Below are 15,913 nucleotides of genomic sequence, written 5' to 3'. Positions count from 1 at the left end.
CTGACGTGACGGGACAAATTAGTGTTACCCCTGCTAATATATTCAAACTGCTGCTGAGCGGCTGCATAAGACATTGAGAAGTATTAGAAATGATAGCTTTGACTGTCAGCGACGTTAACCACTCCTGAAAAGGTGACAGCACATTTGGCTGCTATTTGCCGGTGGAGAGAAAAAAATAGCTACAAGTTTAACTTTGGGGCATTCTGATCTTTAATTCATACGGGATGTGGAAAATGTGTTTGGTATTTTCACGTCTCAAAAGAGTCATTCTGACGAGGGAAACACGCCGTGGAGATCATCTCACGCCATCGCGCCGTCCACACTTTGATGATTTTGTACTCTCTCAGTGCCAGTCTGCTCATTGACAAACTATCCTTTCATAAAACGCTCAGTGAGGAACAACCCCGAACCACTCCTGTCGAGCTCTTACGCACGCAAATGGTGAGTATTTGAGGCGACTCCTGGATGTGTTTTATGCAGACAACATCTGACAGGCTTGAAATGAAGCCAGGGCAGATATGAAAGCAGGCACTGTCTGTCAAAACCAGGAAGTAATCAAGCCAACCGTCCACCTCAGGGGCGCAGCTGAAAGTCATTAACCCAAACAATGTGCTGCTTCTACTGTTAGTCTAAAAAATAATAACAGTAATAATACTTAGGAGATTACCATAATGATTTCAGAGCATCTAAGTGATGTGGTGTGCAGCACAGTCCCTGTGCAGGGCGTGGACGAGCTGTACTGGGGCAATAATCATTCACGTTTGTGACTTAGCCTTGATTATAATCACCATCAGTGATTACCCACCGCTAATCCTGTTAGCCTTTGTTGGAATGAAAATTGTTAAATATGAAAGAGCATTCAATATATCATAAAACTACATCCATGTGTTTTTGAGTTTGGCATTTTTATTTCTGTAAAGCAGTGCAGCCTGACCTCAGCTAAGTTTAAGCAAATATACAGTATGAAGCATCAAAATGTTTTAAACACTTTAACGGTTACAGCCTAAATTTGAGCACAGAGAGAGAAAAAATACACAAAAGAAATCAATATAAAAACTACATTTCTATTAACCTGCAATATTACAAGCAAGAGTATAAAACACATACGTACATAAAGACAGAGTTCATATTTACAACATCCTGAAGTAAGAGCACTGAATGAACTTTGTGTCCATATAAAGTGACAGAAAGAGACGCTCACTGCACAGACTGACTCACCTCCTACTGGTGTTAACATGTGATCTGTATCTGGATATCAAGTTAAAACAGATTAATACATTTACCCTGCATGGTCTGGTGTTAAACTGATCTGGGATTGGCCTTTGGAGGTCAAACTGTCCATAAATCAAAAGGTCTTTCCTGCAGCACCCGATGAGCTCTTCCTCGACACAGATTGGTTGAGCCCATTTGCAACTGGCTGTATTTATGTAACAGACCCAAATACAGCCAGTTTGTCCCAGTGAACACTCCCTGTATTCAAATAAAAACCAACAGCATTTCTGCTTTAAATGCTTTTCTATAAGTGGCATTCAAAAACTTTTAAAATTCACCTTGGTTAAAGTTATTTGTGATTATTTGACTAAATAACCGTTTGGTAGATTTCTTGTATTTAATCCTTCCTTCTAAGGATCGAACAACATTTAATTTGTTTTGCCATACAACGCTGCATCAAACTGAAGAGCCTGCCAGTTGTTGTTTTTTCTTGTTTATCCCAATTTTGATCAATTTAGAACTTTTAGTCTTCAACACTTTAGATTTGACCCATCTCTTGAATCCATGATATAAGTCCCTGAAGTGGGCGCCCGTGTTCAATTTCATCCATGAGCCTTTGCTGCATGTCATTCTCCACTCCCTCTCCCAAGTTTCCCACTCCATCCGCTGTCCCATCCTTTCAACAAAGCCATAAACACCCAAAAATAAATGTTAAAAACAAAACCCTAAGCACCCTCTGGAGAAACAGAAGCTGGAGCTCGGCTCATCACAAGGATTTTTAAAACCAACACCAGCTTCTGACTAATGGAAATTAAAAGTGGAGGGATGCTGAAAAACTAAATCATGAAGTCAAATTGCAAATATTCATTCTTTGTAAGGTTTACCTGTTTGACATTACATGCAAACAACTGTTACAATTATTTACGTCAACACTGATAGGCTGATATCTGCTTGATTGGCATGGCCAAAAGCAAACCTGCACATATTCAGACTTGGCATTGACTTTCTATTAAATCCCAACATGCTGTACCTTTTATACACCTTTACCAATTTAGCCTTGGTAGCACCCCAGGTAGCTGCTTTTGAATGCTTGAGTGTTGCTTCATCTTGTGCTAACATTTGCTCTTGCAGGTTTAAAGTCAAACAACCAGCAAATTCCACATGAGCAAAAACCTGTAGTTCCACGAGTGTCCACTTGAGGCTGGCTGCAAAAGCCAAGGGTTTCCCATTAACATACATGTAAATATGCCCATTTTTGCAGATGAGTTAAATGTTTACAGCCTGGTACCATTTCTTTTTTAGATTTTTGGCTAAGAGTTATGGACAGATTTGCAAAATCATTATATAATTTTCTGTAAGGTGACAGCACGTCTCTTCAGAAAGAGAGAACATCTATGTTTTATATCATGTATGCATGCAACCCTGAAACTACACATTACAGGTTTGAAAAACATATCCAGATACAGATTTCATGTTAATCATATTCTGAAACATAAAGCCATTTAGGTTTTAAAATCAATGTAACATTATACAGTATTTTTCTGGATATGTTATACATTTGCTGGAATATGTTGATATAAATCATTCAGAGGAGAAACCAAACAGTAAATCTGAATCCATCTGTTATTCCAATGATCTTCAGGGTTGTGACTGTAACTGAGAATCTGTTTTAAGATAAGAACCCCTGAAGATGGACAGTTAACAATAAATCACAGTCTGGTTAAATGGATGCACAAAGTCCTTCTGTAGTTTAGTGTCTGTTATAAAAGGTTGCATTGTTTCTCTGTTGCACAGAAAAATAACTCCTGTCTAACTCTCAGGTTTCATCAGATGGAGGAACATCAATCTAAACCTCATCAATCTGAACCTTATCAATCTGAACCTCATCAATCTGAACCTCATCAACGTAATGTCACAGCTTATTTCATCGCAATCATCCAGACGGGCATTATGACCTCTGGCATCCCTTCCTGCTTCTCAATAGCCAGGATCTCCAGGCCGGCCTTGGCGATGATGACCTTCATGATGTCCAGGTGACGGCTGATGCTGCTGTCGATGGGGTCCAGCTTGCAGCCCTGCCTCGCCATGTTGTCTTTCATTATGATGACCCCGTTTGGACGCAGACTTTTCTTACAGCGAAACAAGAAGTTTGTCAGGTCCTTGTCCGTGAGATGGCCTGAAGACAAAGGCAGATGAGTCCTTGAAGTAAGGTGACATTCATTTTAACATACACTATTTATTTTATTCACCCTACTTCTGCATGACTTACGCCAAGGACAGGGTACACGTTATACGGATGTCTGAGTCAAGTTGCTCAGACTCCAGACTACTTGAATAATCATTAAGAAATAAATCTTGAATATTCAACATAATTGTTTATATCTGGTTGGCCCTACCAACTCTGACAGCAATTTCAAGGTTTCAGTTTTGGTTTCAACACCCCTCATTATCAGGACATTGTTGCAAATCATAGACCCAAGCATAATTTCTCCTAAGATTGTCCATTCAGATATCGATCAGCCCAAGCTTCTGCAGTCAGAGCACAGCCTTACCGTCAGTGTTGGAATAGATCTCAATATAAACTTGAACTTTCTTAGAGTTCTTGATTCTGAATCCAAAACTGGACTTCTGATTTATAAACTGCTCGTACCAAATGTATCACATATTTTTTGTAAGCACTGTCTTTTGTAGTTATGAATATGCATGGCAATTTAGATCAGAAACTCAGTAATGACAGGCAATAACTGAAATCCCTTTCGTACTTACACGCCACCCACTGCATCCAGATGACGTCGTACTTGGTTTTGGGCGGAGTGAACTCTTGTAGGTTGTAGCAGTAGTACGTCTCAATGCGGTCAGCATCGTCACCGAGGTACTCCTCATGGGCATGGAGTAGGAAGTGCTCCATCATGTCCGCCATCTCCATTTTCTCAAACACAGGTAGGAGGACACCTTTGGTCACTCGGCCAATCCCACAGCCACAGTCCAGGGCGCAGTGTGTCCCTGCCTTACCAGGACCCTGAGGGGGAAACAAAAAAAACACACTGTTCAGAACTGAAGCAGGATTAGACCTCATTCAAAGGTTCATCCATATCCAAACCGGCACAGTCATAGGATAATTTCTGCTTATGTTAGTTGAGCTTATCCATCATGTTTGGAGTACATCAACAGTGCAAGTCCCTCTGTAAGTAATCATTGATCAGTTAAAGATAGTTTGTATTTGCAGTGTGGTAACCATTCAAAGAAAAGCTGGGATTCTGTTTGACAGAGAAACAAATGTCAGTTTCCCTGCAGCATGGTATTTCCATACTTATAAGTCATAGAGGAGAGTATTCTTTCGTTTCTGTGTTTCCAGATGTCAGTCCTCTCAACCACAAAGCACCAACCAACAGAACAAGCAGACCCCAGTTCCTCAGGGCAGAGAAACTCTGAACTTTACCACCAGGGAACAAGAAGTCACCTCGCTTGAATCATGCCGGTTTTTCTTCCTTCTCATTTGGTATTCTGACCTCACTCTAACCCCTCGGCATCAGGGGCCCCAGAGTGTGATTGTATGAAAGATGGGGCCCCGAGGAGTGCTGTGCTTGTTACAGGAGGCTTCCTGGGTTTGTTGAATTACTGCCATATTTCTTGGTACATATGTAGCTCTGTTTAATCTAGATGTAGCCTAAATCTTTTCTTTCCGAACGTGTCTTTAATGGGAATGTCAGGTTTAAACAGGGGCCGCTCACAACCAGGGAGGACATCTTTAGAATCCTTTGGTTTATATTTAGGGAAGCTGCATAAAAATAAGGCACTGTAAGTAAACTCCTGGACATTAGATGCACGCAAACAGAAGCACAACAAACTGAAGCAAACACTGACTGAAACTCTGAGCGCAATTGTTCTTTGAGCATATAATGCAGCTCTTAAAGTCTTTCAGCCCTCACCCAGTAAACATGAAACCAAAGGAGTTGTTAGGAGCTTATACCTTTATTTTCGCATTGATGTGAAGTATTTTTAAGGTAGTCATTGGTCAACCACTGTTACTATTAAAATCTGTCATCATATATGTCAAGTATGTTCAAGACCTCTGCAGCAGTGTGGGCAGGTTTGGAATAAGGAGAATAAAGGTGTAGTTTTATGAGAAAAAAGTCGGAATTAAAGACTATATATGTCGGCTTAAATAACATGAGGGATATCAAAAGCATCCAGCTACCTGCACTTCAAACAGGAACCTAGATCATCTTGTGAAGTTAAACTCAACAGCTGAGGACAAACAGCAGTTACAGAATCGTGCACAAGGCTGCCTGTCAACCTGCCCTTCTTCAGAAAAGTTCTTTGTTGGTAATCATGTGACAATTGTATAGAAGAGCAGCATCACATAAGAGGTCTCACTTTGTCCACAGGGGGCGCCAAAGGAAGAGCTGTAATCTTGTAAATTTAAGACTTCATTCTCGTAAATCTACAACTTTGTTCTGAAAAATGTACAACTCTCATCTTGAAATCCTAAGTATTTTCTTAACATTTAAAACTCTTTAAAGTCCAATGTCAGTTTCTAAAAGTATCAAAGAAAACTGGCCATGATTCTGCCTTAAATAATCCAATGCTATCACACATTTGATGCTTCATAACTTTTGCTCTGACTTGTACAGACTTATTGATTTAAACAAAATGTATCAACAGTTTAATGACTAATGGAAATGATCTGTAGTTGGAGCTATGATAGTGTTTTCCTCATTGATAACTCAATAAACCCAACTCACTATTTTTGCACTACAACACAACAACACAAACAGAACTTGAGAGTCTCGAACGGTGAAGTGACACAGCTAGAATTGTTGCATTGTTTTAAATTGCGTAAGCCAGTTAAGGTACTAATCTATGTTTAAACAGCCCTTGTTGTATTTCCATTAGCACTAATGCAAAAGTAGCCACTTAGCCGTCTGCAGTTTCTTTAAAGCCTCTGATCTTAGCGGTTTATAATTAGAGCTCCTGTAAAACTGATCCTCTAAATAACCCGGTCTCTGAGCCAGAGCAATCCCCTCGAAATAGCGCATGCACTCTCCTCACATCTAAAAACACTCTGAGTCCTCTCTGACACTCGCATGATCACACAAAGATACGTGTGTGTGTAGAAAGATTTAGAATCCTACGTCAGGAACGTCTCAACACAAACTGAGCATTCCTCACAGTAGCTTTATAAATGAAAACAAAATAATTACTGTGTTATAATCTAAATCAAATGTAAATGTGGGCAGGTCTCAAAGATATCAACACACCCAGCCTCACTCTCAGGTCTTCTTCAATTCACCTCACTACAACACCCGCCCACTTAACTACTATAGGGTCCAGAGCCTTCAGACGGTCTGCCCGGCACCTCTGGAAATCCCTCCCACCAGACATCCGTAACATCGACACTCTTTTCCATTTTCATCACATCTCAAAACACATCTCTTTAAACTGTCATATTCACTCTGATTACACCTCTTCACTGTGCTGTATCTGATCCTGTTCATTTTATTTGTAATTATTAATTACTCTGTATGATGCCTTGTTAATTTTATCTGCCTAATTTTTATATTGTTCTCTTTTTTAAACTCTGCCCTGTACAGTGACCTTGAGTGCTGAGAAAGGGGCCTTTACATAAAATACATTATTTTTATTGATTATCTTTGTTAAATTATTTACAGACCTCCAACATTAACGCACTATAATCAAAAAAGGTAGAAACCTCCAGCAGAACCAAACTCGTTGGTGGACACTGGCAGGCTAACTTAGCTTAGTATAAAGAGTAGAAATGGGTGAAACTAGAAGCTTTCCTTCTTCAAAGGTAAAAAAAAAAAAAAAAATTCACACCTTTTTTTTAGCTCATTGATTTAGGGCGATGCACATGAATCATCATTTCAGCAGTATGCATCAATGGGTCAGAATTAGCACTGAAGCTAGATTCATCTTTAGTCTTGAGGCAAACACTTCCATTGAACAGACTAACCAGGGAACAAATTATGGATAAAGCTCTAAAAACTGTGTATGTGCATCCAATCTTGCTTGCTTGTCATCATTAATTAAACAACAATGTGGCACTGAATCGTATGTGGGTTGTTACTTCTTGTCCATACAGACTCAAGGGTGTCACAGATTCAGATGTAATTTTCAATTTCTCATGTTGAGCTAATTAGAGAGCATTAGAGCTGTAGGTAGTAATGTGTTCACGCATGATATGATTAAAATAATTCTCGGTAGTGAATACATGTAAAGTCAATGTGGAGATATGATTAGACGCAATTTCTTGTTGGATGACTTAAACTGTGTTAATGAGGCGAGTTATACACACAAATGGCACAAATTCATGATGCATTCAATGCTCTTCTTGCTTATTCTGGAGAGTTAAAAAATCTGATCATCAGCAAAACATTCACGCCACAATGGCCAACCAGTATCGAGACCCTCTGGTGACTTATAATGGGAGGAACAGACCAGCAGAGGTTAAATCATCTGGAAAATGGAGGAAAAATGTATAGTGTCTGTGTGCAGCTACCGAGAACGGTACACTATCAGTGTTTTGTTTTTTAATCAAGCAGAAATGAAAAGGAGCTTGCTTGGAGGAAAGTGAGTGAGAAGGTTGGATTAGATTTTATGAGGTATAGTTACAGCGTTAAACCAGTCTTTTAGCTTTAACACTGCAAAAATCTGAAAAATCTAATCTCTAATCATCATACTTTCCCTCAAAATGCATCCTCTGAAGTGAATTACGCGCCATGCTTACACAACCAGGTATCTCTCTGTCAAAAAGACTCCAATTTAATCAAACTGGAGCTTGTAGTTCATTACTATAGTACTAAGTCAGTGACATCAGTTGGCTCAGCTTGTGCTGTTTGTGGTGTTTATGGAGCTGGCATCATGTATGTGCTAATATTAGAAACTGCACCAAGGCCTCCTCCCACTTTAGAAAGAGATGGTTTCTTTTTACAGTCAGGATGATGAATTCTTCACTCGAAATAGATCCTGACATGTTTACATAGAGAAAGCTGCAGCAGTGTAAATGGATATATTAGTAGACAGAAGTCAGAGGCCTGCAGAGTGTGAGATGAAGCTTCTCAAATGTCAATAAGATCGTTTTGAAGCTTTAAGAAAAGAAGAAATGTGGGATTGTTTGTCACGACTCACCACAAACCTCTTCAGGAACTGCCTGGAACCTTCTAGATCAACGTTGGATATCTCCACAAAATCTCCCATCATGCCCTCCTCTGAGGCAGGGACGTCCTCGTAGAATTGCTGGGCTCTGTAGTAGAACTGTTTCTCTCCCTTGATGTACTCACAGGTGACTGGAAACAGCTTTACTGTACAGACGGAAAGAGAACAGGAAGGTTCAGTCATGCCAGATTTTGTTATGTGTTAACACCCACATCAGTAATGATCCAGCATCATTGATTTACTGTAGGGGTGCAGACATAAGCTTCACTGCACCTGTAACTGCTCTAAACAGTGGTGTCATAGTGTCCTTGGGTGCACCTGTATATCACTGCACCAAAGTGAGACATCTGACCTCAGGAGGTGAGCATTAAGTGTTCAATTGCCATCGTATAACACTGTTTGTCTCATCACAGGCAGTTGTAATCATTGTGACATTTTTTTAATAAAAGTTCATATTTTCTCAGAACCTTGTGCAACTATGCAACTCAGCTGTTTTCAGTTTGGATGCTGATTCCAGAGGATGTACTACTAATGGCAGCAGGTGAAAATGGACGTCTGGTAAGCTTGTTATTATGTCCAAATTTACACTAATTGATCATTTTTGCATTCAGTCCCGGATGATGTCAACCTCAGTGAATTAGCTTGTGGACATTAATCTGACTTGAAACAGTATCCTCTTTAGACACTGCTTCTATGCAACACCAATCCTAAAAGGTAATGCTAGTTTTAAAAAGTGCTTATGTACAGTGGCCTGATTTGGCTTAGCGGTTGAATCATGTGCCCCATGTCAAAAGGCTGCAATCCTTAAAGCAAGCGAGTTTGAGTCCAGCCCGCAATTCTTTGCAGCATATCATTTTCCACTCTCTTTTCCCAGTGTCCTTCTCTCTCTACTGTCCTATCTCTCTCTCAATATAGGCATAAAGGCCCAAAAATGAACTTTAAAAAAGTACTTATAGGTGCTTTTTGACGCAGAAACTTTCCCCAGGAACTAGGGAACTTTTGAGGAACTATGCACATTTTGACAGCGGGAACCAGGGTCCAAATTAACCTCTGGGGTGATTAATCTCCTCCTGAAAAGCCCTTTGTCCCAACTCAGGGGCTGCAGAAGACCAAACGTGTCACTAGGTTGCGTTGAAGGCTGTCCCATTTAGAAACCTTCTCCAAATGCAGCCAACAAATCTGTCCTACTTTTCATGGGCTGCGGAGGGTGACTCGGCCCAACATATCCCATGAATCTTTGCTGCCAATTCAAATGAGATGAAGGACCCTCACACAGCTGGGTAACACACCTTGAAAACAATTGTTTTAGGATTTGAACTGATAGCAAGCTATACAAATGTTATAAAGGGCGGGAGCGGTTGGTGAGATAAACAGGGAATCTACCGTAGACCAGACCGCCATCATTCAGTTCTATGAATGATGGCGGTCCATGTAGTCTGGGTCCTGGACTGGGACACAATCTATGTCACTCAACTTCATTTGCACTTTGCAAACAACCCTTTGGTGGAAAGTCTATAAGATTGATCCTTGAGGGTTACCCAGAGAATCCTATTTTTTAAGAATTGGGATGTTGTGCAAGAATCTGTGTTCGAGTAAGTAAAAATTAGTGTTGGGTGGAACTGCATTCGATATTTTGGAGCTGAACAGAATTACAACCCAACTTACACAAAGCAATCACAAACAGATTATAAGGAACTGTGGATACAACACAACACCGACTGCTCCGTATGAAGAGGAACACTGCTCATCATCTCTAAGGAAACGTAGAATGATAATTTGATTACCAGAAGACTATAAATAAAGACGTGCTGTGCTTCTCTTACACTCTGCTCAGCTGTTATGTGATATAAGATCACATGCTGCTTCATTCATCTCCAGTGTTATAGATCTAACTTTTTAGGCTTCCACTAACAGGAAACTTGTATCGATCTGCAGCCGGACACACAACAGTTATCAGACTTTTTAAAACAACATGTTGTACTGCCTTGTGGTTCTTTTAACATAACGGTGTCAATGACATACTGTGGCATTAACAAACTTAGCTACAGGCTTCTTGAACTATCCCAGCCTCTCCCTGCCTCCGATCTGCTGAGCTCAAATAAGTCCTGTAGAATGAACGCGACATATCCGAAAGCTTTGATGACACGTTCCCTGGCCTGGAAGGGATGAAGGTGAGGGGCTTTGGCATGAGGGGGGATGTCCGTACGTTTGTCAAGGATCTCTAGGGGCAGAATTCATGACACCAAAGTGAAACACGAAGATGGTGGTTTTATTTCCAGCTGGACTCCTTCCCAAGTTCTTGCAACTTCAGGACGGAGGACGGAAAGCCAAGAAAGAGACTGAATCCATCAGCATCTGGAAGTCACACTGAAAACAAGGTGTAGAAACAAGCAAAACAGGATGTGATTCTCCTGGCAGGTTCCCACTCTGTGATGAAATGTTTGAGGATTTCATCCTGGCATCAGGTTCAACTGGAGTGCCCAGAGTTGGCAGTTACATCTCATGGGATCCCTTGGGGTAAGTATGGAAACATGGACGAGTGGAAGACAGCGTGACGACGAAGACGACTGCCAAGGAAGCATCAGTGCAGTGCCACCATGTTCTTTATCTCACACCTTCAAAGTGAAGGAGCTCATTAGACATCCAGAGGCTAGACTGACCATTGACCTTTGGTGTAACTGTGTAAGACTTGCAATTAGAAGATACATGATCTGAAGCTTACAGTTTATTTCTGATACTCTAAACCTGGATTCAAACTCAGTGATTTCCCTCCAAACAGTGTACAGTATATTTATTCTAGGTTTACTCTGTTTACTATATAAAGATATCACAAGAGAGGTATAGACTTCATTCCTTATGTCTAAAGCTGTCAGAGCTGTAGGTAAATAATCCGACCGCAGCTCTCTCACTGTCATGTAAGCACTGACTGACATGAGTAAGTGCCTCCATGCCTGTCGTGTCATGCCATTAATGGGCCTCGTATCAAGTTAGCCGTAAGAAAATAAGGCGTCTTAGAGCCAGAATGGCCAACAGGTCAGGATCTCCTGTTTCTGCAGGATTTGGTCTCATGATGGACTGAAGCACAGCTTGACAGGAGTTATGTAAGACCAAAGCTTATGGTCATTTTACACCTTGGGTCTATGTCTTCGTATTTTGGAGTCTATGTGGAATCCAAAGTTTAAAGTCAGGTTTAGCAGCTCGAGAGCCAAGATGAAAAACTTCTAAGTCCCTTATCTTGACTAGTCCCTAATGAAGACTAACACGATCTCTGAACAGCTATCATTCAACAAAATTGAAGCCCCAGTTTAGCCCTAAAAAGTCAGAGCTTCTTGTGGTACAGTGGGGTTAGGGACGCCTCTGGCCAAAACGTCCCTTATCCTTAACAGCTGCTATCTTTGTTTACAGTCCTGCTGGCAGCATGAAAAGCCAGAATGCAGCTGAAAATACAACATCTAAGAGCAGGTTATTAGCTGAACTTGAATGTAGTTGTCTGTTCATGGACATGGATAAATATTCACCAAATGATAGCCAATGGGATCCTGTATTTCTGTATTGCAGACTAAAGCAATAATAATAAAGAATATAGCAAGTGTTTTTGACTTATTTATAGTAAGAATAAAAATCTTATTTTACTAAATATGAGCAGTATTTATGTGACAAGTCTAGACAAGCTTATTTCGAGGTATCAAAGTCAGAAATTTGGCCTTCATTGCTTGTAAAGAGTAATAATCTGACATGAGACTAAAGTTTCTTGAAAGAAGATAAAGGTCTAAATTCAAGAAACTTAACAAGAAAGTTTTGCTTCCACCATTGGCAGATTTTTCACAAATTACAAGCAGTTCAGGTCTTATTTTTGACTTGTAATATCTTGAAATAAGACGTCTCTGTGGACTTGTCAGGTGTATGTGGCTCATATAAAGTCTGATATGAACCTTTCTCCTAAAAATGAGAAAAAAACACTTGCTTAGTTTGAGTTTTAGCAGCCTGCTCTCCATTTTTATTACAGAGGGCTTTTTCATGCATACACCCAAAGCGCAAGCGGAGAGCAGATCACTTCTGATGCCCAAATCTGCTTCCATGCCAGATTCTTCATTCGTATGCTGAATCTTTTGCTAGAGAAAGTCAGGACCCCTAAGTCACAAGAAGCAAAATCATACTGCTCCTCTCGTGATTGGCTGTAGTTTCCGGTTGGATTTTGGTCTACAATTTTAGCCAACACAACCTTGGAAATCAAGTGGAACTAAAATCTTCTGCGTTATAAAAGGTCCTGGTATTGCCCCATGTGAAGTGTTTCATTTTTTAGAAGACTTATTTCTTCTACATGTATAGTATTTTGAAATACAATTAAAACAACCAGGTTCTTTCTAGGATTAGATCTTTTGGTTTCTCTTCTTTACACAGGAAGAAACACAAGTCACCAGTTGTGTGTAATTTGCAGCCAAGAGCGCATTTGTTTTAGAGGTGTGCTCTTATGTTGATATGTTCACATGTGCAGATAGATGATATGGACTACATATACAGTCCACATATTAGATGTATTAAGCATGCATCTGGGTGTCCACATGCAGCACAAAGTATCTATCTAAAGTTTTCTTACATTTCTCGCAGTAAGCAGCTGGTCTTATAAGTCCAAATGAGGTCCAAGCATCAAACCTCTGAGTGGATTGATTTATTCAAGTAATGTATTAGAGCATGCATAACAGAAGGTTTAAATTTTCTGTTTTTTATAGAGACAATGTGCTCAAATTGTTCTTGCATTTAAATTATTTGTAGATACGATGCAGTCCAGAAAAAGAGGCTCTAAAGTGTGAAAGAAAGTGCCTTCATTAATCCATTATTACAGTATTTATGATGCTGATGTGGCTACATGCAGACAAAAATGAACATGTTTTTAATTTCATTTATAAAATGCAATTGCGATTGTTTATGTATTCACATTTTAAAGATACAGATATGCATGCACATTATTTGGACATGATAATAAAGATACACACAAACTCCAAAGGGGACGGAAAACAGCAGCGAGAAAACTCCACATAGCATTGGATCAGATGTCTGCAACAACATGTAGTATCCAAAAATACTTTTATTTATGATATTAAGGGATGATATTTGATCATGTAAGCAGATCATGTCAGGGTTCTGACCTTAAGCAAAACCCAAAAGCATAAAATTGTCTCCTGCACCTTGGATTTCTGCAGGTGGACTTTATTCTTCATGCTGGCACTTTCTAAAGTGTTGTTTTTAGTTTTTAAAAGTGTTTCCTACCTTGACGTAGTCATCAGTTTCTACTTCTTTCACTACAACAGATAACTAATCATCATTCTAAACTGTGATGTGATTTTTGACATTTATTCGGGCACTGTTTTGGGATTTACAGGGCAGACTTTTCAGATCAGTATTAACTATCAAATGCATGACTTCAAGGTGAATATATGACTTTAAATAACTGAGACCATGATGTTTGCTTAGCTGCATGTTTAAAGCTCTCATTACTTATTTCTTGAGAGGGGAAATTAATAGCTGTCTGCACCAAAATCTGTTTTTATTGCATAAATAACACTTGGACACAAATCACTGTCAGTGTAAACTGATCAAAACTCAAACAAAACATGCAAAAACCATCAGCATGCCTCTTCAGCCTCATTAATGGGGTCAAAGGTCAACACAGCCTTGTAAATCTTGACCTCTTGACTATGAGACTGCTGTAAAGTTGGAGCTTTGTGTGGCCCTCTTACCCAGAGGAATCTTCTCCACCAGGTACAGGTAGCTGGCGAAGAACTCGCTCCTCAGCGTGTGGTGCAGGTGGAAGGACATGCTGTGGCGACACATGGTGTCATCGGTATTCTTCCAGCGATCCCTCAACGCCTGGTGAGCCGCTTTGTACTCGACGTTGGCTGATGAGCAGCTGCTTTCATCGTCAACTGTTATCTCCATGTTGGATTTACGTTGGTTTGTAGCAACTTACAGAGCACTGCTGTTATCCTGAAAGTGTTTAAAGTAGCAGTGGCAGAGGAGAGTTATGCTCACTAGCTCCCTCTTTGCACACTGTTTCTGTAGCTGTGGCTATATCTGTCCGGCTGAGTGTTCAACACGTTCCTGCCAGCCTTCAAGTGATCGTCTAAGATCACCTGCTAGGGACTCCGGGGGGAGGAGGGGAGGGGGGGTATGGAGGGAGACGCCTGCTGTCTCAGGACGAACAGAAGTGGCTGAATTTCAGGCTTTGAATTCCAGCAGAACATGAGAGTCCACACGTCCTTGTTGCTATATCATGGGGTCCTAAAATAGTCACGCCTTCTCATGTTTGTATACATGGCTCCTGTTTTGTTCTGGCACACTTCCATTGACTATACAGAGCTGCAATCTAGGCAAAAAGTCCCTTTACTGTCTTTGACTATGTGCTCTCCTTTACTCTTGTAAAGTAACTGAAATGAGAACAGTAAAGGCTGATTTATACAAGCCCTGTAATTGGTCCACTTGGCAGCTTGTATTTCCCACATTTACAGCACTTCCGCCATCCTCGCTCATCGGCCGCACATCGGCCGTGTATTACATCCCCTCCTCTCTATTCTTTATCTGTATGATAAACAGCAACATGTATCAGCTTTAGATTAACATAACACGCTCTGAATCGCTGTGGAAAAGTAAACAGACATCGTAGCGGGGCCGAAAGCAGGTGACCAGCTATCAGAGAGACCACACTGCCCTCAAGCATTTTGGCGGGGAATTGCTGCGTGACATGGACACATCGACGCAGAAGTATGTAATGCCCATGTCTGAGTCAGCCCCATAGACTGTACAGTCTATGGTCTGTCCCTGCTGCTAAGGGAGACGCATAAGTATAAATCAGCCGTAAGGGTGTGAGGGTTTTAAACACGAGCATACAACATTTTTAAGAGGCAAAAAATATAGGTTTCATGTCTATATCTTAAAATTCATGAAGTACAGTCAAGTCAAAGTTGTCTCGAGAAGCATAAACAAGTGCCAACTAAATCCAGATGAATACATCTGAACTTGAGGTCAAAAAGAAAATTTGAGGATTCAAGGCAAATACTGAATCAAGGATAACAAATACAAACTGAGGACAACAAGTCTCAAGTCAAGGACTGCAAGTCACAACTCAGATTATTATTACAGCAATTATTAGCAAAAAGCACTTAAGTTGATTGAATTGCACCACTGTTGCGCATTGGCACATTACCATATTGCACTTAACCTCTCATTTTACTGATTGAGGTGTTGATGTTGTTGTGTCCATTTTTAGTTATGCCTTTATGTATATGTCCTTGTGTCATTCTGTGAGCTCCTGCAATAAAACAAATCTATTTTTGCAGAGGACTAAAGATTTGAGTCTGAAACATAATCTGAAACTGAAGTCAGACAAGGTATAATTCAGTCAGTTCTTCAGTGAAGACCATAAGGTGCAAGTCAAGACCAAAAAGTCCCAGGCTTGTAGACTTTAAAAAACATGGATGTAGTCAAGCCAGCAATGGCCTTGTGGAAATGCTGACCCTACCTAACTTTT

General features: G+C 40.3%; 1 protein-coding gene across 1 annotated transcript; it reads right to left on the bottom strand.

Annotated features, from left to right (window-relative positions):
• Window positions 1–905: 905 nt before the first annotated feature.
• Window positions 906–14,730, bottom strand: mettl11b (methyltransferase like 11B). The gene is made up of 4 exons (XM_034700403.1): window positions 14,127–14,730; window positions 8,362–8,534; window positions 3,979–4,231; window positions 906–3,388 (listed from the first exon to the last, which is right to left on the bottom strand). Exons 1-4 carry the CDS (start codon window positions 14,323–14,325, stop codon window positions 3,132–3,134), a joined length of 882 nt encoding a protein of 293 aa, XP_034556294.1. The 5' UTR covers window positions 14,326–14,730; the 3' UTR covers window positions 906–3,131.
• Window positions 14,731–15,913: the final 1,183 nt, after the last annotated feature.

Source organism: Notolabrus celidotus, chromosome 2 (genome assembly GCF_009762535.1).
Source record: "Notolabrus celidotus isolate fNotCel1 chromosome 2, fNotCel1.pri, whole genome shotgun sequence".
NCBI lineage: Eukaryota > Metazoa > Chordata > Actinopteri > Labriformes > Labridae > Notolabrus > Notolabrus celidotus.
Note: the sequence above shows the minus strand (reverse complement) of the source record. Positions and strands in the feature narration are given on the sequence as shown.

Excerpts from the sequence above, each read along its gene's own strand:
- mettl11b (XM_034700403.1), bottom strand. The coding sequence starts at position 14,325 with ATGGAGATAACAGTTGACGATGAAAGCAGCTGCTCATCAGCCAACGTC. Across the intron at positions 8,535-14,126 it reads GGTGGAGAAGATTCCTCTGG|TAAAGCTGTTTCCAGTCACC; the intron begins GTAAGAGGGCCA and ends CCGTCTGTACAG. Across the intron at positions 3,389-3,978 it reads CTGGATGCAGTGGGTGGCGT|GCCATCTCACGGACAAGGAC; the intron begins GTAAGTACGAAA and ends CTTTGTCTTCAG.